Here is a 25,687-nt window from a genome sequence, read left to right on the forward strand (position 1 = left end):
AGCCCGAATAAAATTAAATATGATACAATAATGCACCTTGCAAAGAAATTTATTCTCACACGAGTCAGTCATTCTATTTGAATAAGCTTAGCTTAACTGAAGATGATCTAGCTTCTAGCTGATCGAAATCGATTTTTAGCAATATGTGATTGAACTGACTCGTGTGAGAATAAATTTCTTTGCATTACAAGACATGTAACCGAGTCGTTCATATCAAGCATTGTTGTGGGTTTGACACCTGTCAGAATATACTTCATTTTCTTAATAATGCACCTTATGTAACCTGAAAGTTCGCCTAAATTATATTATTTTGTTTTAACTCTTGTCAACTTGAATAAGTTTCTAGAGTACCACCTGGAAGACTTCCGCGTACCACAATTGGCACGCGTACCACAGTTTGAGAACCACTGCACTAAAGCATGAGAAGGCAGTATTGGTGATTACTCTTAAGTTTACGCTGGTTAGTTTCCACTAGTTCTTGTAGACATTTTTGGAAACAAGGCATTAAAATTTCTCTTATAAGCTACAGTACTGAAACATTATGGGATGTGCAATCTGTTTTTTGTGCCCGTGTGCATCAATCCTTCGAAGTGGCCAATCTCCAGCTGGCGCTTGTTGTGACCTGACTCTATCCCTTTTCTTTTTTACTTCGGTCCTTCTGTCACTCCCATCATCATCAGCAAACAACCTAGCTCACATTGTAATCTTGTATTGTTTTTTTTTCGCATGTGCTGATGATGCAAAATAAAAGAACTTCTTCTTTTCATGCAATTTTGCCTTGAAAAACAACTTGTATTTTTCGTTTTAAAATCAATCGTCAAAAAAGGCGTATTCAATTGGTCTCGACAAGTTTCAACGCTTTAGGACCTCAAATGAACAAAAAGAGTCAACGTTGCTTTCTTTCTTTTTTTTACAGTTTTTGGCAGATCAATTAACACCAATTAAATCTTGTAAAAATTAGGTCAGAATTTTTGCCTTTTTTTCTAACCACATGCACAAGGAACGTCTCCAGGCTATATAATGCTCCGCGTCGAATTGATTGCTCACAATGCCCGGTTGTCATCTAGTACGGAAATGCGGTCTGCCTGATTGTCGCTTTTGAGATTTTGCTTTGAGAAATTATTTGACATGAAAGCATTTTAAGAATAAATTTAAACATTGAAATTTTTTGCGAATGATTTGATCAAATGTTTAAAATTGTTGCAATATATGCTTTTAAAAATATAATCTGATAAAATGACGAAATCTTGGGACAAAGAGAGCTATTTTTGTTCAAATGTTTTTAAAAATTTCTTTTTGTCTTAGTTGAAAAATATCATACTTGAATTTGACTCAGAAAAGACATTAAATCACAAAAACTCTGCAGACAGACCTACATTAAAGAAAATCAATTAATTAGTTTTACATTTTTTTACAATGCTGAGATAGTGGGTTTAAAACTTTTTTCAAGGTTCAAGAAAAATAAATGAAATGCAAGCTTAGAGGTGTCACATTTATGAGGCGGAATCAACCAAATATCGATTATGAAACGGGTTAAAGCTATGCCATTTTATGCATGACGTAAAAATAAAAATGATACAACGCTGCGACTTGTAGTCTAATGCATGCTAATAGCTAATGGGTAAAATATTTTTTTTAAATATTTTGAAAGTTTTCGTATAAAAGCCAGGCCAGTAACAAGATTCATTGGTTGTTTCATCGTGTCGTTGAGATGTACGCGATCGTTTCACAATACTATTGATCTTTTTTGTAGGAATAGACAATGGACATGCTGTACGTGGAAGAAATAAATTAATACAGTAGGCTATAAAAAAACAATTTTATGATGAAACTAAACTTTCAGTTTCATTGCTCTACTTAGGAAAGTACATGGTCTCTGCATTTGAAAATATAATTTAAGAAAGATGAAATTGTATTTATTTTTTGTCGTTGCCCTGACGTGTTTGGGACACTTTGTCACATCTCAAAAGGAGTCACGGAGTCCAAAATGCCCCATTTGCTACGACTCTGACCTTACCCTCTGCCCCAAACTCACTTCCTCCTCCACCTGCGAACTGGTCGATGAACCAAATTGTGGATGTTGCAGTATGTGCGCAAGACATCGAGGAGAATCTTGTGGGGTGGGAAAGGGTGTGTGTGCATCAGAGTTAAGATGCGTCCCCTTAAAAAGCGCCTCAAAATCGTTGGGATCCATACTCGCAGCTTACATGGGGAAGTTGATTTGCATGTCGAAAATTGATTTGCACCGAAAATTTCCTAAACTATTTCGGATTCTTTATGAAGACGACGAATCAGGTAACCAGGTTTATTCCAAGTTGGATTTGATCAAAACTTTCTAATAATAATTGTGCATTCGAAAGTAAATCAAAGAGTAAAGTGGTGATAAGTAGTCTACAGAGTTTCAGATGTTTTTCGAAGTTTTGTGGTTGATAATTCTACATGTTAAAATAAAGAATAAAAAACAAATTGTAAGCTCCTTTAAACTTGGTATAAGTTTTAAGATGTAAAATGGTTTTAAAATATGATAAAATATTATCAAACACATTTCTAGTTGATTACACTGGCCGACACAATTTTTAGTGCCAGCAGTTTTTGGATTGATTTAGACTAACTTTGGGGCGCTGATTCCGAAAATGCAATCAGTTTTTCTCCATCAGGTCAACTCTTTTAGTTGCAATGATCTTGACTTTTTTACAATTGCCCTACAAAGTAGCACAAATACAATAGTTTCAATGCTGTCATTATGGGATTACAACCTTTATTATTATATCACTCTTGCATTACATTCTAAAACAAACAATGAAAGCAGACAATGCTAAAACAATTGTTTTCTGTGTTAAATGCTAGTAAGTGCAAATCAAGTCAGCATACTGATGCTTTTTAGGGAGAATCTAGCGCGCTAATGGCTACAACATCTAGAAGACGTTGTCTCAATAACACAAATATTTTCTGCTACATCTGTGGTGATTACTGTGGTGATACTGTGGTGTGGTGATTGGTGATTACATGTGATGTGGTGATTACATACTGTGGTGATTACATAAAAAACCAGTCGATGATATTGTAAAGCGTGCTTATCTTGCTTACTTTAAAGCAGAGGTGACGAAGCTGCGGCCCATCAAAGAATGCCGCATGCGGCCCGTCCAAGAATTTTGTGCGGCCCGCAAAACAATTTGACAATCGCTCATGTATTAAAGACAAAAGACAAAAGACATCTCAAATCTGTTTTATGCCTTTACTGGTACACCTTTCCTTTGCTATTTTTTTGGCTCCAACTTGAACTCACAAAAATTAGAGTGATGACACGCTAAAAGCGATGTATGTGAACAAGCCGTTGCTTGAATTTTATCGTGTATGTTTATCAAAGGAAGAGTTTCCAAACGTGAGAGCTCACGCTCTGAAATGATCATCTGTTTTCGGCAGCACGTATCTATGCCAACAGTTCTTTTTTAAAATGCACTTTACAAAAAGTCGTTACAGGTCGAAGCTGACAGATGAAAATCTTAGTATGCAGTTGAGAGTTGCCACATCGTCTGTTCGACCTAATATTGAACGCTTAATCAAGCAAAAAACTTTCCAAAAATCCCACTAAGCAAACAATTCAATGCTTCAATGTTATTTTTTAATATTTTCTGCTTCAATGCTGCATTAGATAGCTTCAGCTGTATAATTCACATGGGCTTTTGTTTGTTGTTTAAAAAAGAAATTTCATTAACTGATTTGTTGCTTCGGAGCATAATGGTCGAAACATTTAGTCAACTTGAGCAAAAAGGATAGAGAAAAAAAAATAAGAAATCATACTCATATGAAAGCAAACGCTTCGAAAATTAAACTGTCGTCATTATTAGTGCAAGTAGGCTACTGTTGCTCTATCCTTTTTGTTCAAGTTGATTTGTTTTTATATTTTACTGTTGTATGTTTCGATTCTGCGTAAGATAATTTCAACTGTGTGGGTTTTATTACTTTCATCTGCCGTTTGTTAATTTTCATGAATAATATCTTGAGTCGCTTCTAAAAGATTTCATAGTAGTTTACGTTTAAAAAGTTGTGTGGCCCGATAACTCATGTGCAATTGACAAAGTAGGCGGCGACCGCAAAAAGGTTCGTCACACCTCTGCTTTAAAGTGAAGTTGGGGGATCAAGATAAGTCTTGGGCTCCCCACATTGTTTTCAAAACTTGCAAAGAACATTTACGTCAATGGAGAAACAAAAGAAGAAAAATATTACAGTTTGCTATTCCAATGGTGTAGCGTGAACCAAAAGATCATAATAGCAACTGCTATTTTTGTGCAGTAAACACAAAAGGCATAAACAGGAAAAATAGGACTACCTTGCAAAATCCAAACCTAGCTTCAACAATCACGCCACTACTACACTGTAAAGAACTTCCTGTTCCTGTTTGGAAGGGTTGCCACAACTAGATTTACTTCCTGACAGCGAAGACGAGCAAGTCTCCACTGACAGCGATTCCGCCCTTGCTGAAAAAGAATTTCCTCCTGCTATTTTACCTCGTCAACTTTTTTCTCAGGGAGAACTCAGGTATTTGGCGAGGGATTTAAATTTATGACAGGAATTTTCTGAGTTACTGGCTTCAAGACTCAAAGAAAAAATATGTTGGAACCAGGTACTGTAATAAGTTTTATCAGAAATGTTATGTCGAATTTTTGCCCTAATTTTCTCAGGAAAATGATATTGTTTACTGTACCGATGTGGAAGGTCTTCTTAAAAAGTTTGGTGCAGCAGAATACAATCCTCAAGATTACAGACTTTTTATTGACGCTGTAAACGAAGTCTAAAATGTGTTTTACTGCATAATCGAAATGTTTATGGATCTGTACCACTTGGACATTCAACATTCAACAACTGGCAGATCACGTGCCTCTCGTCGCCAATGCCCCATTTCAGCAAATGCCATCGCCTCACAACTTGTGAAAAATGGAGTGCAAAGAACGAGAGACTGTGAATCAGACAAGTCCGTCCTCAAGGAAATGACGGACCTCTGAAAGGTCCCAACACCTGTCGAGGCCAACATCTCTGGTGAGTTTACCCCAGAGGAATTTGCCTCCGCCTTCCAGCACCTAAAGCCAGGCAAATCCCCAGGCCTTGACCACCTATGCCCGGAACTAATAGTCCGAAAGGGGATCCGAAGAGCTACCGTCCCATCTATCTGCTCTGTATCCCCTTCAAAATACACGAGAGACTTATCTACGCCCGTGTCGAACCGATAATAGACCCTCAGCTCCGTCGAAAACAAGCCGGCTTTCGCCACGGAAAATCAACCGTAGACCAGGTCACTCTGATGACCCAAGACATCGAGGATAGCTTCTCGGCAAAAAAGAAAGCTGGCGCCGTGTTTGTCGATCTCACGGCTGCCTACGACACTGTATGGCATAGCGGCCTTACCTGCAATCTACTCCGTCTCCTTCCTGACAGGCACATGGTCCGTATGATTATGGAACTTGTGCAAAACCGCAGCTTTACCCTTTCCACCGGTAGTGGCCGACGAAGTAGACTACGTCGACTCAGGAACGACGTCCCACAGGGCTCTGTCCTGCCCCCCTCCTCTTTAACACGTAGCCTACAACCCTACATCTATGACCTGCCTGACACCATCTCCAGGAAGTATGCTTACGCAGACGACCTGACTCTCCTACATCCAGCCGGAGATTGGCAGTCAATGGAGAGGAACTTAAGCCAGGACATGTCAACTATATTAACATATCTCCAGAAATGGAAACTAAAGCTCAGCAAGGCAAACAATGTCGGCGGCCTTCCATCTAAACAACAAGGAAGCAAAACGTGAGATCGGCATTGCTGCCGATGACGGGCGCCTGCCATACTGCGCCGGGCCCGCCTGCCTCGGCGTGGCCCTGGACGGGTCACTCACGTACCGACGACACCTGGAGTCACTGCGCAAAAAACTATCTGCGCGCGTTGCACTTTTGAGGCGGCTGGCGGGTTCCGGCTGGGGAGCTGACGCGAAAACCCTTCGCACAGCTACCTTGGCCCTCGTCCATTCTGCCGCCGAGTGCTGTGCACCGGTGTGGTGCCGCGGCTTTCACGCCCGCCACATTGACACCGCCATTAACGACGCACTACGCACTGTGACTGGAAGCCTGCGTCCCATTCCAACGGACTGCCTTCCCATCCTTGCAGGCATCCAACCTGCTGAGCTTCGCCGTAAAGGAGCCATGATTTCCCTTGCTCATCGCGCGCTGGACCCCGACCACCTCCTCCACAGTACATTCCAGCGCCTGCCTGGAGAACAGCAGCGACTGAAATCAAGACGCTCATTTGCGCCCGCCGCACGACAGATTCTGAACAACGTTGAAGATCTTGGAATAAGTGCGGCACACTGGACAAACTACGCATGGAACACGAAGCGGCAAAAAAGCACCTCCCGACTCCGTGATTTCCTTCTCGACGTCGATCCCCACCCTCCGGGAGTGTCCCTTGCAAGACTTGCGTGGGTCCGGCTTAGCCGCCTGCGAACCGGCTTCGGTCACTTTCGTTCAGACATGTGCAGGCCTGGCTCCCTCACCGGGATGCGAGTGTGGTGCCACAGACCAGACAGTAGACCATGTCGTCCATGACTGCCTAATCCATCAACCACCACATAGAACGCTTGGACTGAAGGTCCTGGATGATGAGACTGTCGAGTGGCTGATGACCTCATGCCCAAACATATAGTCCGGAAGAAAGCTCATACGACGAAGAAGATTCAACAACTCTCAAAGAAAAGTATAACGAAGTCAAATCTGTTTTGGAAAAAAATTCATACTATGAACGCAACTGGATCATTTGCGTTGATTTGAAATGGTTGGATTTCTGCTTGGAATGCAAGGTGGATACACAAATTTTCCTTGTTTTTTCTGTTTGTGGGACAGCAGGGTAAGAGATCAGCATTGGAAAAGGAAACATTGGCTTATAAGAAGTGAAATGATTCCTGGCGAGAAAAATGTTCAAGCTCATTCTCTGGTGGAACGATCAAAAATTGTGTTACCTCCTCTTCATATTAAGTTGGGTATCATGAAGCAATTTGTAAAAGCACTCGATACAGATGGAAATTGTTTCAGATATATTTGCACGAAATTTCCAGGATTAACAACTGAAAAGTTAAAAGCCGGCATATTTGATGGGCCTCAAATCAGACAATTAATCAATGATCCAAAATTCTCATCTTTCATGAATGAAAAAAAACTGAGTGCCTGGAATGCTTTTGTGAAAGTTGTTAAGATTTTTTTGGGAAATAAAAAGGCATCTAATTACAAAGAGCTCGTGTCTAACTTACTCAGAAGACTCCAGGATATTGATGTTAAAGTGCCCCTGACAGGTTGGATCCAAGTATAGTAACTTTTTATAGCATTTCCTAGCGCAGAATTACACTTAGCGAACTTTTTAATCTTAACCTCGTAGCTCGACTGGTTAGGGCGTAATTTAATCAAACGACTGCTCCGCAGCGCCACCACAGGTGAAACTCCATATTTCACTGCTCTGGGACGACTTTGGTGGTATTACGTCATCCTAAGTGGACGTCGTTAGCAACGGATGAAACAAACGGTTCGTAGATGTAATTGGTGGATCACAGTTTGGTCGGAGTTGGTACAAGCGGTTGCTTTTTTAGAAGATTTATTGTCTTTTGCAGTTTAATAAAACTGTACTGGATACCTTCCTACAAAACCTAAAATATACTTGAAGTGAAAAATGAAGAAATTGTACGATCATCATTCATATTTAATTCATCATCACTATTCAAAAATAAATAAAAGTTCTCTCTCTCTCTCATAGTGTGCCTTCAGTTGGCCATTGAAATCTTGTGTAACGGCCATCTGGATCATGAAAATTGTTTCGGATTCGCCAAACAATGCATGACGGCATCACAATCCGATTGTTGCTTCCGAGAGCATCACCTTGTAGCATACACTCCCACACATGCCTGTAGGCATTTTTACTTGAGTGGTATTAACAAAATCATCTTCAGTGAAGTGAACATATACGACTAGTTTTGTATGGCCCATCCCATTTTCGAACACTTGAAGAAAACTTTGATCATTTTCTTCTCAGTACCTTGTTTTGTGGGAAAAGAAAGCACACGGTGTTTGTCACTGACAATGTCACATAAACAGCAATTTGTAGGCATTGCCTCAACCATAAATTAAAGGTACTGTTTGTGAGATACTGTTGTTACACTGCAAATGGCTATAGCCAGATTAGGACAAATAAAAAAGTGTGAAAATTGTGGCCTTATGAAACTGCAATTTCAATTGAGTTGAGATGCTGTTTGATAAAAGTAAACTCAACCTATTTGATGGAAACCTGATAGTAATAATAAGTTCACTTTTTCATTTCGATAATTCTTAATTTGCACATGCTTTTTTAGACCAACAGAGCCCCACACATTTACGTTTTGCAGTAGCCGCACCATACTTTACCAAGTCATCACAGAGAAAAAATGTATCCTTCCCGCTTACTGTGACGTCACAGCGGTGTTGCCGTTTTTATTTTCGCAATTGAATGAGTGCCAGATTCGCCGATGTCAACGAAAGTTTGCAAACGTGTAACTTAGTAACCTGTTGATATTTTTTTACGATTTGCTGGTCAGGGAAGTTTGTTAGTGTCATCTTTTTGGTATCTTAGGTAAATTTAGCGAATTTATTTACCTGTCAGAGGCACTTTAACATGAGCATCAAACTTCATTTTCTGCACAATCATCTAGACTACTTTCCTGATAATTTTGACGATTTGAGTGACGAGCAAGGGAAGCGATTTCATCAAGACATTAGTGAGATGGAAGTCAGATATCAAGGGAGATAGAATGCTACCATGCTAGCTGACTATTCCTGGTCTATTAAACGGGATGATGTTTTTGCAGTTCACTCTCGTAGATCTCTTAAGCGCAAGTTCATGGCAGACACTTAAGCAAGGTGAAGAATAAGGAGAAACTACCATACATATTAAAATCCTATGTTTGTGTGTAAAGAAATTTATTTTCACACGAGTCAGTTCAATCATATATAGCTAAAAATCGATTTCGATCAGCTGGAAGCTAGATCATCTTCAGTTAAGCTGAAAGAAAACAGCACAAATATCAAATGATGAAAGTGCAAAGGAATGAAAAAACATTTTGCTCTAGCTACGTCAAAAAATTGATGGAAAAAAACTAACAATCAAAGGCGAAATAAAAGGAAAATGGCACGAAAGAGTATGGTATAGAATTGTACCATCATAAGCCTAACCAGAAACATATCAACCATACGAAAAATATTGGTTAAAATGACAAAAAGTATAAAGTCTGTGCTTAAACCGATAATGACGAAAATAATTAACTATATCTATGTTTGTGTGTACGTTTTTAATTTCTTTGTTGGCTAGCTGAAATTTATTTATGTCTTTTGACAATATATTTGATTCGTGAAAAGATTTCACATAAGCAATTATGTATAAGTGCACTCATGCAGTGGAATCACCGTAACTAGAAAACTAGACTTGATAGACAAAAACTGGCAGCATTTTCGAAATCAGCGACCATAACTTAGCTAAAAACAGTTGAAATATCTTAGGCACCACAATTTTTTTGTTGGCTAGTGTTATTAGGCCTATCAACACTTTTGAGCAAACTTTGCAAATCGAAAAATGAAAATTAGTAATACCGATAAGCAACTCGTTTTCCTTTGCATCTGGCGTTGAAACACTTTTTCACAAACCAAACACATTTGAAAAAACCCTATTGGTATGAAATAATATGCTGATAGGCCTAAAAGTATTTTGGCTTCGAATGAATCTAGTTATTGACTACTTTTACTCAATTTCATAGCAATATTTATGGTGTCACTAACTATTGAAAACTTGCAAGATTAGACCTATGTGATAAAAATTCCCGATGCGTAGTAGCAAGTAGCCTATAGGTCTGTCTACCGCAAGGCTCAAACACGCGGCCCACGAGGACGTTTTGGTGTGGCTCTCGGACTCGGTGCATTTTTGAACTTTCAAATCCATCACTTAAAATTTAATCTTATTCACTGCCCACCAAGACATATGCACTCTAAAATTGCTCAAAAAATCTGAAAAATGCCCATCCAACTTAACACAACTTTAAGTGGTACTGTCGCGTCATTTTATTGCTTGCGAAAAATCCATGTGGTTACATCACAATCACATTGCCTATTCACTTCTTGTGCGGTTATCGCTATAGAAATTTTGGTAGCCTATTTGCAGCAGTCAATTTTTCAAGGATTTCGTTTTTTCCGTGTTTTTTATGCGTGATAGCTCTTAAAAAGAAATAAAACATAATAACTTTAGCGGGTATAGCATACTTTATTTCACGCAAAATATAACATAATTAAAATAAAATAAACTCAAACGTTTTCGACACGTACGTGTGTCCTCATCAGGAATTAAATCTACAATACATAAAATGAAAACTCGTAAGATAAATTTGACTATGCACTGTAACTGTAACGACACTCTGGACTGAAAGCACAAATTGAACAAATGATACGAGTATGATTGCGAGTAAATTCTGCGGTGAGAAACAGATCATGTGAGGTGTAGACTACATGCATTGGACAAAACAATTAGAACACACACAAAAGGAACGATGAGCCACAGGCGAATAACTGCCGGTTGAGAGATGGATTGTTACCTTTGATTCTTAAGGCTTCCATGATCTTAGTCTGAAAATCAGATCTGCCTCGAGAGATGATTTTAAATTGGTCGATTGAGACATTGTCAGTGCACGTTTCACAAGAGGCGATGTGCTCTTTAATTGCACTTTTAGCTGTTAAGTTTGGATTTAAGTGCTCCCCGGCCCTTGTCAACAAATGTCTGGTTGACATACCAATGTATGTCTGGTTTGCGTCACGCAAACAACTAAATTTATACACAACATTTGAAGAAAGAGCAAAGGGGGTAGGCGACTTCAGTTGAAAATATTGGTGCACTTTAAATTAAAAACTGTTAAAAATAGGACAAGAAAGCATTGTTTTATGGCCGCAAACTTTTCCAATGTGAAGAAAAGTTTTGCTCATTTCAGTAAAGAGTAAACAACTCTTCGATTTTCTGGTAAACATACCGTCAATGCAATAAGTGGACCTGGAAAAAAGTTGGAAATTTAAGTTTTAACAAAACCATATTTATAAGATAAATGAACAATGCACAACTTAATGTCTGAAAAAGTAAAACATTATAGGGGGTGTGAGGAGCTTGCCCCCATGGAAAATTTTGACAAATAAGTTCTTGTTTTGGTCACTTTCTAGGCATTTTTAATACACACTTTGTAGGTAACCATAGATCGCTATTTAGGCCTTCTTCTTTTACTGTCCCACTTGATTTCAAGCATTGACTGCCTCTTGCATAAAAATTTTCCAAAATTCTCTATTGTTTGCTGTGTGTATTAGGTGTGTGTTGGTGTTGGTTTTGTCGGTTTGTTGATTTAAGTAGGATGATCTTTGTCTGCCTTGGGCACGCTACCCTTCAATTTTGCCTGTGTGAGAGTGAGAGAGATGTTCTATTTTTTCTTTTCGCTGCACGTGTCCTAAAAATTGAAATTGATTTTCTTTGATATTTTTGAGTAGATTATTTGTTTGACTTGATTTAAAACATTTTGGTTGCTTTTTCTGTCAGTCCAGGAAATCCTCTGCATTTTTCGGAATGCCCAGAATTCAAACCCATTTATTCTTTTATGAATTGGTTTGGTAATTGTCCAGGTTTCTGAATTATATTTAAAAAATATATAAATGTAGCACTTTAATACTCTGTATCTGGTTTAGAAAAATATGTAGCCTACTTGTTGCATAATATTGATTTCATTTGCTGGAAAGTGGCTTTTGCTTGAGCAATACGTAAGTTATTTTGAGCTCCTTATCATCTTTGGCGTCCCAGTTCATTGTTGTCCCAAGATACCAAAAACTTTTACTTGTTTTATAGTTTACGCTTTGGTAGAGAGTTTGCATTTTTGAACCGTAGACAAGCAAAACAAAGTAACCTTAGCGAGTTTAATATAATGCATTACACACAAAACAAAATTTATACAACATAATGACTCAAACGTTTTCGACACGTACGTGTGTCCTCATAAGGAATTAAATCTGCAATATACATAAAATAAAAAATCGTAATATAAATTTGACTTTGCACTATAACTGTAAGGACACCCTGGACTGAAAAGCACAAACTGAATAAATGATACAAGAATGATTACGAATAAATTATATGATGGGAAAGATATCACATGAGGTATAAACTACTGGCATTGGACATAGAATTAGAACACACGCAAAGGAACGATGAGCTATAAGCGAATAACTGCCGGTTGAGAGATGGGTTGTTACGTTTGACTCTTAGCTTAAGGCTTCCATGAGCTTGGTCTGAAAACAGTTTCAGTTCATGATAATGCGTAGTAGAATTTTGACCCGCGCCCGTTGTTGCACGATGTGGTATTTTGAGCCGCAAACACACAGAAATCATGCCATTCAACTTGCATTTAAAAAATACTAATTAAAGGCAGCACTTTATTACAGACAGCAGAAAAATCAGGCTAAAACCTAGAATGATTTGTTTCTCGGCAGCCGATTTGTAGCAAGAATTGACAGCGATAGACACCGTGTTTCGCCCATGAGGCTGGGCTCGTCAGTACTTTCCAATCAACTACTGGCATTGGACATAGCCAGTAGTCTATGTCCAATGCCAGTAGTCTGAATGGCTTGCGTGGAAGCTACACCGTTATGGTTAGCGAATCGCAGCTACTCGCTGTACTAGCGAGTGCTCAGCCTTGTGCTGATAGCCGGGAAGAACGCCCCTCTCTTCACACCTAGAATGATTATCACGCTATAATTGCAAAATCAACTATTATTGTCCGGAAGAGGATATCAATGAGTGATACCGTGATACAGTCGAATATTCACTCATTTCTCGCTAGCAAATAAAGCTTGTGGCATTTTGCCGCAATTGAAAAGGAGTTATTGTTATTCACTTCTTTCTACGTGAATCCTGCTAAGGTCTTAGCTCAGTGGTTCTTAACCTTTTGCCTTGTCGGCACCACCTTGAAATTACCAACCAGTTCTCGCACCCCTCCTAGGATTGGCTGAAAAGTAATAGTCGCCTGCAGTTCGAAATTTTTGTTGAAACCTGGTAAAACAACTTTGCTTCTTACGTCATATCATAACAAACCTTGATAATTCAGCATCCCCGCACCGTCTAGGCACAGGTCTCGCACCCCTTAGTGGCGCGTGCACCCCTGGTTAAGAACCCCTGTGCTAGCTCATCTGCAGCTAATTAAGATTCACCGCGACGCCGAGTGCTGACGTTGACAGCAACATCTTTGTCTCGCATCTTTTGCCAGCAGCTCGATAAAAACAAATTTTCAAAAATGCAAACGTTTGCAAAGAAAATGTTGAGAAAATATTCACACCAGAAATTGTGTGAATGGTAAACGAAAACAAACACGCTCCATTTTTCGTGTGACGTTTTTGTATGCTGAAGACAGTTTTGTATGTTCGGGGTGAATTTCGCATTAACGTTAGGCTTCTTTACTTTAAAAAAAATTGTACACTGCAGGTCGTAATCAAAGGGCAGACAAGATACAGAAACTGTTCAAATTAACTGATAATGGAAACAACATTATAAGCCAAGTGCTTCAGAATTAATATGATGTTATGTATAGCTGATGACCTGGTCTATGTTCCTTCTCGGGTGTCCCCTCCAAAAGGATTCGCAAAACCAAGGATCTCCAGACCTCCTCCGGCTCCTGTGTCGTTCCTCTATCGTTCGGTAAGCTTTATCTTGATTTGCATATTTATTTTTTGTTTCTTGATATAAGTTAGAAAGTAATTTGTTTTAAAAACTACGACTAGTGAACCTAATCTGTGTATACACCAGGGCTGTAAAGTCAGGAGGGTGAAAGAATGGGGTGGCGTGTCCGGAGTAGTTGAAAAAAGGCTGATTCCTAAAATATTGTATCTTGTTTTCCGTATTGCGCTCAAAAATTTTATCAGAAACAGTCATGTTTGTTCTTGTCAGTCATTGTGAAAGTCGCCGTTTCAGTTTCGATCTTCTTCAGTGAAAATAAATGTTAAAAAAATGAAAAAAGACAAAAATTTAAGATAATCTGAAAACCTTCAACACTCTGGCATGACTGAAACCGGAGCCGGCGAGTTATGAACAGAGGAGTCAGAGTCGTACATTTTTCGCCCGACTCTACAGCGCTAGTATGAGAACAAGTACAAGAAGTGTATAGTATCAGCAGCTCATTGCTGTATCATAATAATCAAAAGATAATTTAGATCAAGCAGCTGTTTGCTCGCCACTATCAAGTTTTCTTTTTTCTAACGAAAGAATATTTCTCATTTGTATAGGCTACCAAAAATAGACTGCGTAGCTTGTATCGAAGCCTTTATGTCAAAAACAAATTATTATATTCTTCTTGATTAAAATAAAACGAAACAATCTTTTCCTTTCGAGAATGATTAATCGTCATTTAATTATAATCGATTTGATCAGGAACCTTGCTTCGACCACTACGATCAGGTGTGGAGCCAGGAATATTTTTTAAGACACGACTGGGTGCCAGAGTGCGACAGGAATGGATACTACGAAGCTCTGCAGGTAGGTCGACCAACATAAAGCAAGCAGTGGTTACTGATATGGATACGAGTGGATAGCAATGGATGCGTAGGCTATATTTACGATTGTGTAGTTTACTATCAACTATGGTAAACCTGAGGTGTCAGTTTTACAACAGAGCGGTCGATCGAATATTGCATGTCTTGGTGGAACGGTTTATAATATTTACATTCAGACATAAATAAGAAGAAAAAACTATATCACCACAAGTCAATTCGTTACATGTTGCCTTAAAAACGAAAAACGATGAATAACAACTTGAAAAAACTGTTAGTTTATCACCTCATTTTAATATGGTGGCATTTTCACGGTTGGTGTCGTCAGAACAACTAGGAAGTTAACATCTTTGCTTTGATTGAGAGATTAATCAGCAAAACTTTGATCTTAGCATAATGGGGTGGTAGTTTTTCAGCTTGCAGTTGTCAAAGAACTTTGAACTTTGAATAAAGAAAAAACTACAAGCTTCACTAAAATCTCAATAAACTCGCTTGGTGATTGCAAATGCGTCGTAAAGCCTTTCGTCATATCGGGACAAAAATTAACGCATTTCGTCACAACAAACAAAGATAAACCCCTCTGTGAATTGGCAAGGCCGCTGAAAAGTGTCATTTCACGTCGTTTAGCACGATAAGAGATGGAAAAGGTTATGCATTAATGAATTGTAATTACATCTAGGCTAGACACGCAGCAGCCTGTGCAGGGTATGAGACCGTAAACCCCAGCACCTCTTTCTCATTTTTTCTCTCTTTTTATTTTTTCATCAAAATTTAAATTAAAAAAGGACACGGAGGTCATTGCTTCCATGCAATATACCAATTACTTTTCTTAGATTTAAAATTGATCCTGTTTGGTTGGAATGTGGTCGATTCCAAATGTATTAATAAACCACAAGCTTCCGCACACCACGAGAAGAAATACGACAGGCTGTCGAAGCCGCGCAATAATCAGCCAACGAATAAACGTATTAAGTATTCAGGATATTCTTTTCATATTCACTTCAAAACTTTCAAACAGAAATAATTTCTATAACAAAGAAAAGTCAGAAAAAGTTTGTATTTTTAAATCGTTTCAGTTACTAGGCGTAAACAGTTATTGCTTGAGAGAAATTATCTTGTTTGTCGAACGTGTCTTGAACCCTATCTTGTTCATGAAGGCGATCACAAAAATATTTGCAGCTTTACAAGTAGGCTACAATCTACATCTTTAATCCTTTAAGCCTTGATTTATTTATTTGCAACAAAAATGTTTTCATGGTTTATTTTTCTCAAAAAATGAACTATTGAACACATATAAACGCATTTTAGACTTTTTCTGCTAATTACATTAATTATATTCTAATAGGACATAGATGTCCTCATAGTGTGTTCGGCTAGTTTTTGTTATTTGCAAAGAGGACAAATATGTCCTAATAGTTTATAGTTCGTAAGTACAAATACAATATTGAAAATACAAATACACGATAAATGGTTCACAAAAACATATAAAACTAATTCAACTGTTGAAAAAAGTACAATCATTTGTTGTAAAAGTTGTAGAAACATTTTTTTTGTTTCAAAACAGCACAAATGTTCACATTTTGTGCAATACATGTTGATTTTTTCAGGGCATCATGGGATTTTACAAGTTGTCTATTTTTGCAGAACATGCTGGAAAGTGACCAGCTTACTCCAGTCTAATGTCTTGATAGGGATTGACTTAGTTGAGTTTTTATATTCTGACTCGATTGAGTTTACTGAATCCCATTTTTTTCCTCCTTACATCGATGAAAGTACAAGTTGGTGATGTTTGGTACACAATCTGCATCATCAACATCAAACTCAGAATTGTCTATGTCAATTCCATGTTGCAAGTTTTCACTACCGGTATTAGAAGTTTCTTTTTTCCATAAAATGTTGATGATAACAACATAAAGTACCTGAGATGAATATTTTATTCAAACATTGGGGTTATGGGACAAAGCTGATGCTTTTTTATTCAACACATCAATATACATACCAACTGAAATTGAAGAAATGTGGACAAGTAAGTTAATGTAGAACTGCTTGTTTACTGGTGTAGTGAAAATTGTTAGTAGATTCCAGGTGTAATTCCAACATAAAAGTATTAAAAATTGGATTACAGATCTTGAAAATGCTATGTACTGTAGTTGATAAACTTATCACTTAACAGGGGTTTCCAACGTTTTTACGATCTCGTACCACTTCTACGCTCTGCATTGCCAAGCGTACCACTTCTTGCAGAACAACTAATTTGATCACATCATATTTTATTCAGAAGAATACTATTGACGTAATAAAATAACATTAAAGCACTACAACTAAATTTAACAAGATTTTTGTTTACTGTCCACCAATTGGTCGATGCTCAGTGTAAATTTGCTGACAGCGCATCGAAAGTCATTTCCGGGCGCACCTAATCGGTTTCGATTTTTTGACTTGATGTGCATCATGACTGAAAATCCCTGCTCGCATTCCCACGTGGAAGGGACAATCAGTAGCTGTGGAACAACATGGGATGCTAGCGTTGAATATGAAGAGGCCATACTGAGCCAGATGTTTATTGGTTAACATTCCTTGTCACTGTTATTGAATATTTCATTCCCATCTATTTATAGCTTGCACCTAGCATTATTCAACGTTATTTGTAGCTTAAATAAAACAGTAGATAATATCTATCAAAAGCAATCATTTGACATAATTAACGCTCACTGTCCCACAGCGTTGTACGGCTTTTTAAAGCAACTGTGCTCCTTGTTGACAATTGACATGACCTGTATTTTGAAGATCGTAATGATACGAAACAACAAGAATAGTTCTGTAACAATAAGAATAGGCTTCGGGAATTTTTTTTTTTGTGAACAAAACCAGATAAACAAAATATAAAATTGTGAATCCAGGTTTTTGTGAAAAAAACGGAAGCTACCCGCGTACTACCTAAAAAACCTTCGCGTACCACTAGTGGTACGCGTACCACAGGCTGGGAACTCCTTCTTCTTCTTTCGTTTGAGACTAGATCAAATTTCAGGGCAGGTGGTGGAAAGCCAGGTGAGTGTAGCTTCGTCCAGCGTTGCTATACCATGCGTTCCATTTGGTGTCTTGTAGATGGGACATTGGAGAACGACATGGTCAGCAGTTTGTTCCTCCGCGCCGCATTCGCAGGCCGATTAGGGAGCCAGACCCCACTTGTGCATGTTGGAATGGAAGCGACCGACTCCGGTTCGGATTCTGTTGAGCTTGACCCAAGTCGGCCGAGGCAGGTCCATACCAGGGGGCCGTGCCACCGGGTGGGGTATAAAACCATGTAGTTTGGTGTCGGTGGCGCACCACGCTGCATTCCAAGTATCTTCCATGAAGTGTGCTGCGCTGATGGGATGATCGCTGAATGGATGTAGTAATTCAACAGCAGCTGGCACAAAGGGGTGTCTTGACTTTAGTTGCCGGGGCGATTTCTCGAGGTGGGATGTTGAGTTTTGCATGAAGCAAGTGGTTAGGATCTCCCGCCTGGCGAGCCAGGTGTATGGTGGCTCCCTTTCGGCGGAGCTCAGCAGGTTGGATGCCTGCAAGGATTGGTAAATACTCTGTTGGAGTTGGGCGCAGGCATCCAGTCACAGTTGGCAATGCGTCGTTGATTGGGCTGTCGATGAGGCGGGTGTGGGCACTGCGGCACCAGGCAGGAGCGCAGTATTCAGCAGTGGAGTGAACCAGAGCCAGGGTTGCAGTGCGCAAGGTGTCAGCACCTGCACCCTAAGTTGTGCCTGCCAGACGTCTCAGCAGGGCGACGCGAGATGTCAGCTTTTTGCGTAATGACTGTAAATGGTGACGGTATGTGAGTGACCTATCAAGTGTAACCCCAAGATATGTTGGTTCTGGACAGGGCGGCAGAACTTTGCCCTTAACTGTCACTTTCAGGTCACGTTTTGCCTCCCTGTTGTTGAGATGGAAGGCTTCCGTCACAGTTTTACCTTCGCTGAGCTTCAGTTTCCATTGATGAAGGTATCTAGATATGGTCGTCATGTCTTTGCTCAACGTCGTTTGTAATGATTGCCAGTCTTTCGCAGAGTACAAGATGGCCAAGTCATCAGCATTTGCATATTTGTCAGATGTTGTTGATGGTAGGTCGTGCGTATAGACGTTGAAAAGGAGGGGAGCCAAGACTGATCCCTGTGGGACACCGTTTTTGAGTCGCCGCAGTCTACTTGGTTTTCCGCTTCCGGTGGTAAGGGTAAAACTCCTGTTGTGGATGAGTTCCATGATCATTTTGACCATGTGCCTATCAGGGAGTAGGCGGAGTAGTTTGTAGACTAGGCCACGGTGCCAAACAGTGTCATAGGCTGCTGTTAGGTTGATAAAAACAGCCCCCGTTTTCTTTTTTGCCGAGAAACTCTCCTCAATATCCTGAGTTAGTAGTGTGACTTGGTCTACAGTTGACCTCCCGTGTCGGAAATCAGCTTGTTCTTTGGGAAGCAGTGGGTCGACTATTGGTTCGACACGGGCGTAGATCAGTCTCTCAAGGATCTTGAAAGGGATGCAGAGCAAGGAGATGGGGCGATAGCTCTTTGCATCGTCTAGTGGTTTGTTTGGCTTAGGGATCACGACGACCAGAGATCTTCTCCATACTTTAGGAATCTTGAGGCAGCGCAGGCAGGACGACAGGAAATCGACGACATAACCAGGACTTTAGAACATAACCAGCGTGCATGATAAGCTCTGGACATATCCTATCTGGACCAGGGGCCTTACCAGGTTTTAGGTGCTTGAGGGCAGCATTGAATTCGCTCCGTGAGAAGGAGCTAGAAATGCTCTCCTGGTCAGGTGTGTTGATCTTCCAAAGCTTTGTCACTTCTTTGGTAACAAACCAATCGGAGGTACGGTCACACGGCTTATATATTCCATTTTTTATTACCTGAGATGCAATCTTATTAGTAGGAATGGGACATTGTCGGGGTGATTGTCTTGATCGTCCCGTAAGGTTATTGAGTGTGCTCCACGCTGTACGGCTTGAGTGCGAAAGATTGATAGATTGGATGGTCTCTGTCCAGCGTTTTTTCTTTTTGCATCGAGTTTTTCCAGAAGAGCCTTGGCGGCTAAGGGTGTTGTTTGATCATCTGAAGAGCTAACAAAAGATTGGTAGAGGCGCTCGCACTCTGCATCCCAGTACGGAGTGTAGTTACTTCTACGACCGCGAGGGATGGCTTGTTTGGCACATGTTAAGATGGTGTTGCAAAAGTTCTGGTAGGCCTTGTCCACTTTGTGACAGTTAGGTGGAGGTAACTCATTTGTGAACTTGTTGGTAAGGAGGCTAAAGCAATTCCAGTCGGCTTTACGGAAGTTCCACCGCTTGACTGGTTCACTCGGAATTGGTGTCTTGAGCGGTATTGCGGTAATGAGAGAAGGTCGGTGTTGGGACCGAGGGAACTTCTGTAGCACACGTCTGTCCGAAAGCTGATTGTCGTTGCCAATGCTAGCAAAGGTCATGTCTGGGTTTGTTTCAGTGCCCCATCGCCCGGATGTGAAGCTGGCTTCGTCTTTGGGGTTGTACAGTGGGGCATAGTTGTTATTTGATGCCCAGTTAGCCAGACGTGCACCAGAAGGACTAGTGATGCGGTATCCCCAGTCGACGTGCTGGCAATTAAAATCGCCAGCATAGAGGCAGAGGTGGGGGTACACTGGGATGGCCGTCGGAGTGAATGGCGAGGGAGGTGGCTTGTAGATGTATACGATTTTGTAGTCGTTGACGTCCACACTTAGCCATTCAATTTCTGAGCCTGAAGGGGATTGTTCAACCAATCTTCAGTTCAGCTTCTCGTGGACAAGTGTGGCTAAGCCGTGTGTCCTGCTTAGGATTGACCCAGCTAGTGAGTAATTTGGGATCACTAGCCTGTCTGCGCTGTGGCAGTGGGTCTCCTGGAGGATGATGATAAGGGCCTTTTGTTGTTGAGCTACTCTTTGTACGACATCGATTTTAGCAGTCGTGAGGCCTTCAACGTTAAGCTGTAGGATGTTGGGACTTTTGGCTTCTTTATTCGTTCTCTGGGGCCGAGAGTTTATCCTTTTACCACCCCAGAGACGCCCTGATGTGTCTCTGTTTGTTATCATTAGCCTGTTTTGTGCAGTTACCAGGACTCACCTCGAGGAGGTTGACAACATGAGTCCCAAAACAACGGAAGCTACCTGCATACTACCTGAAAAACGTTCGCGTACTACTACAGGTTGAGAACTCCTGACCTAATAGGACAGATATATCATATTTCAATTTTACCTTACAACTAGGTCCCCAAAGCAGTTTAATTCATAAAAATCACTCAACACAAACTTGAAACACGACTTGATAACAACATTATTTGAAATTATAAAAAAACTTACCAGAATTTGAATCCATATTGATTTTAAAATCGCCAAAATGCTTCTTGACCACATTTACTTCATTATCAACTTTCAGCAACTGTCACGCTAGGTAGCCACTTAAACATGTTAATTCACAGTAAGATCTCAATTGAAGCAACGACACCGCCAACCAATCATAACATGTTTAAATAGCTGCCGTCCAATTGTGACCCTTCTAATACTCAGCCAGAGAGTTGGTTGTTGCTTCGAACTTTGTTTGGTAATTACAGAAAAAAAAGGGTATGGCAGTGGTGGGTATCGAACCGACGTCATCAAAATAACTACTTAACCTTTTACGCCACTCAGTGGACAGCGAAGCGTTGACTTGATTTACTCAATTTTGCGTTTTTTTGTTTTTCCAGGATATGCAATCTTGATGTCACGAGCGTCACGAACGGCTCAGATTCTGATTGGTTGATTGTGTCGTTTCTGCAATAGGGATTTTACTGGGAACTAACATGTTTTAGTGGCTACCGTCGCGCCATTTTAAACGCAGTGTTACCCTCAAAAATTGTCCCAACCGTTGATTGAGTAAAGAAAAGTTTTACATATTCCATAAATTGACTTGAACGAAAGGAGACGTAGGCCTATATGTCTTATCAGGGCACAAAGGGTAAAAAAGATCGGAAATCACTGTTGTCAGCCTCCACCGGGTGAATGTTTCTCAAATGCCACGTAGATTCCTTAGGTAGAAATTTCGAGTTGTTTTCAATTTCAGGTACATAATTTGTCTCGAAATTTTTGCGTCATAAATCACAGTTCTTTTTTTTATACACTCGTATTGCAAAACCTTAGTTTGTAATAACTGGTGACCTGATCTACAATCAGCTCTTAGACACGTTTTTATCGTAAGGATAGAGCTTAATCATTTTTGTTGGCATAGAATATAGGAGGAAAGAGGCAAAACGGTCCAACAGAAAAGACAATAAATTTTCTAGACAATTTGCTATGAAAACTTTTTCAGTTTCAATGTCTGTCTATCATATCAGTATAAAGGTTCTCTCTTGCTGAAAATTATTCATGTTCACCTTTCAAGGTTTTTAAAAAGATGGTTTGTTTTTTCCAACCAGGGAGCAAAATGGAGCAAGCGTTTCATTTTAACCCAGAGCTTCAAAACTAATTTTTCCCCAAAGCCATTACTCTAGAGCAGGGGTTTTTAAACTGGGGTCCATGGACCCCCAAGGGGTACGCGGACTAGTTTTAGGGGGTCCATGAAGGCCCAATGGAAATCTTTTAAAAACAGAATAAATTTTTCAAAAGAAAAGATATTAACTTCAAACAATGCTGATGATTTCTAGTTTGAGTTTCAACTTTTGTAATCACTTTTCACATAATTGTTTTTGCCGCTATTTCAACATTGCAAAATTTTATCAGTTGCAGCTAAGCTAGACGTCAGCTGGGCTAGGTTAAGATTGTGAAAGGTTTATGCATATCCCCTTTTGGTAAAGAAAGCCATGGCTGCTATAATCCCTTTTACGACTAGCCTACATATTTATGTGAATCAGGATTTTCATCCTTGATAGCCTAACTACCAGAACAAAGAGTCGAAACCGGTTGGATGCAAAGGATGACATGCTTGTTACCCTATCAAAGACGAAGCCACAATTTCATGTTCTTGTTAAAGACAAACAGAAGCATCCTTCACATTAATGAAATTAAATCGAAGATATTGAAAAACAATCTGCATTCGCTATTTCTTAAATTTAATGAAACATAAGTTTTGTTACCTCAAATCAAATGTAGTTACTACTCTCTAAACCCTTGACAGCCTGTTTCACCCTAAAAGGAGGATCATCAAAAGGTCCTTATTCAAATGGAAATAAATTTTGTTACCAATTCATTTTAATTTTATTGCGTCATGTCCAATGATCAAAAAAGATTTCTCGGACTAGGCCATGAAGGGGGTCCACACTATCCAAAATTTTTTTTAAGAGGTCGTGTTTAAAAAAGTTTAAGAACCCCTGATCTAGGGCTCTAGGCTAATCAAGATTCAACAAACATTATATACACAGCTGTAAGCCTGTAGCAAATAAACAAAATAAACATTTTGGAATGGAAGTTAACATTGATAAAACTAAGATACTCAACCAAACGCCACCAGATCACACCTCTCCAGAGATCAACATCAACGAAAGACCTCTATGTGAAGTAGACTACTTCTCTTACCTTGATAGCATACTTTCAACAGCACCAACAAGTGCAAACGATATTGAACATCGCATAAAAGCAGCACATTGTGCCTATGAAAGACTTAACCATCGTGTTTTCAACAACCATGCTATATCTGTCCGTACAAAAATTATGGTCTTCCGAGCAGTCGTTCTCTCCACCCTTCTCTATGATTGTGAAACCTGGACATTATACCGCCGTGACATCAAACGTCTTAAAAATTTCCAGCATAGGAAACTGAGGCAAATGCTAGGCACTCGTTGCGAAGATTGTCTCACCAACGATGCAATCCTTGATCGCGCTAGGCTGCCCAGTTTGGAAACCACCATATTGCAACATCGCCTTCGCTGGACAGGACATGTCGTGCGAACAGACCCAACGACGCTCCCTCGAATAATGCTTTTGGTGAGCTAGAGACAGGGAAAAGGCCCCCTGGAAGACCAAAAATGAGATACAAAGATCAGCTGAAAGTCTCCCCCAACTATGCAAACATTGATCTGGATTCATGGGAACAACTTGCTAGTGACAGATCACTCTGGAGAAAAAAAACTAATGAAGGTACGAAAATTTTCGAAACAAACAGGATATAAAAAGCCCAAGAAAAACGAAAAACTAGAAAAGAAAAGCTAAAACTACCACGCCCCCCACCCTCCATACAATGTGCTTTTTGTCCACTTCCTTTCCGTCATAGACTGGGCCTCCAAAGCCACATACGATTTGAAGACAAACCAATGCTCGGACGCGAGCTGGAGCCGACGACGACGACTTCGGACTGAAAAGAACAAACTCACCAAGTGATACATGAATGATTACGAGTAAATAACACGGCGAAACAGATCACATGAGGTGTAAACTACAAGCATGTGACAACAAATAGAACACAAAAAAAAGGAAAGACGGGTCACAGGCAAGTAATTGCCTGTTGAGAGACGATCATTACGCTTGATTTTTAAGGCTTCCATGATTTTAGTCTGGTATTCAGATCTGCCTCGAGCGATGATTTTAAATTAGTCGATGGAGACATTGTCAGTGCATGATACACAAAAAGCGATATGCTCTTTAATTGCACTTTTAGTTGTAAAATTTGTGTTTAGGTGCTCCCCGGCCCTCGTCAACAACTGTCTGGTTGACATACCAATGTATGTCTGGTTTGAGTTGAGCAAACAACTAAACTTATAGACAACATTTCAAGAAAGAGCAAAGGGGGTTGGCGTCCAGTTGAAAAAATGTGTGCACTTAAAACGTTTTATATGCAGGATGAATGTCACACGACAATTCTTTTTTGTAAGTTTAGCTAGATTTTTTGCAAACCTTTTTAGGAAAAGATTCAACAAGGTTGGTAAAAATCTAGCTAAACTTATAAAAAAGAAATTTTTGTGTGACATTCATCCTGCATATAAAACGTTTAAAGTGCACAGATATTTCCAACTGAAGTCGCCTATCCCTTATTTTTCGAATGCTGTCTATAAGTTTAGTTGTTTGCTCAACTGAAACCAGACATACATTGGTATGTCAACCAGACAGTTGTTGACGAGGGCCGGGGAGCACCTAAACACAAATTTAACAACTAAAGGTGCAATTAAAGAGCACATCACCTCTTGGGTAAAATGCACTGGCAATGTCTCGATCGACTAATTTAAAATCATCGCTCGAGGCAGATCTGAATACCAGACTAAAATCATGAAAGCCTTAACCCTTACAAGGTTGGGCTTCCTGGAGTCTTGCTCAGTTCGGGGAAGGGCTGTCGATTCTTCTTATGCTTTAGGAGTGATATCTCTGTTATTTTTTAAGGTACGGTTTCAAACTTTGGGATTCACTTTGTAAAATTATTCACGCTGAGCATATCCGAAAATTAAAACTATGTGAATTTTAGAACTGCTCATAGACGTTGAAATGTTGAGGTGACTTATGACTTTTGGATTATTTTGCGATTAAAGCAATTGTAGCATGAGTTTACCCATTATTTTTTGGTAGACCTAATGAAGAACATACATTGCAATGTTGTGATTAAAATTTTTTACATAATCTCAATTTGAATCTATATTTTTCATGCAAAATAATAACTTTTCCCACGCTCAAACATAACGTTGCTTCTTGCCTTAAAGAACAATGCTTCATCAATTACATGCAGTAATGAGATTTCTGAACGCGTGTCACACCAATTTGGATTATGATCTTGTGACCTCGGTTCCAAGAACAGCAACTCCTACGCTTTATTAGCAAATGTAGACCAGCTGAAGAAGCAGGGTGGCGTTTATCAAATCTATTATGTAATACACGAAACGAATAGATCATGCGACAAAAACGCGGTTTAAATGCAATGTATTGTAGTTGCAACAGCGTCTCTCAATGTAAGTTCAATGTGAACTCGGCTCTACGTAAACAGAAGTCAGAAAGAAATTCAAAATAAAACAGTTACGGTTCATTAATTAAAAGAACGTCACAACGCTTTTCGTCAAAAGGAAAATCTGTAATGCCTCGGGTCATTTTCTTGTGGATTCAATAAGCTCTCTAAG

General features: G+C 39.6%; 1 protein-coding gene across 1 annotated transcript in view; it reads left to right on the forward strand.

Moving 5' to 3' along the window:
- The first annotated feature begins 1,849 nt into the window (after positions 1–1,849).
- LOC145769620 (insulin-like growth factor-binding protein 5) overlaps positions 1,850–25,687 on the forward strand; it is a 36,111-nt gene continuing 12,273 nt past the window's right edge. Inside the window, exons 1-3 of the mRNA XM_082581290.1 lie at positions 1,850–2,295; positions 13,661–13,767; positions 14,497–14,601. Coding sequence (XP_082437416.1) covers positions 1,905–2,295; positions 13,661–13,767; positions 14,497–14,601 — 603 coding nt within the window. The 5' untranslated portion in view covers positions 1,850–1,904. The remainder of the gene's footprint in view (positions 2,296–13,660; positions 13,768–14,496; positions 14,602–25,687) is intronic.

This window comes from Aplidium turbinatum, chromosome 4, assembly GCF_918807975.1.
Source record: "Aplidium turbinatum chromosome 4, kaAplTurb1.1, whole genome shotgun sequence".
NCBI classification, from domain to species: Eukaryota; Metazoa; Chordata; class Ascidiacea; order Aplousobranchia; family Polyclinidae; genus Aplidium; species Aplidium turbinatum.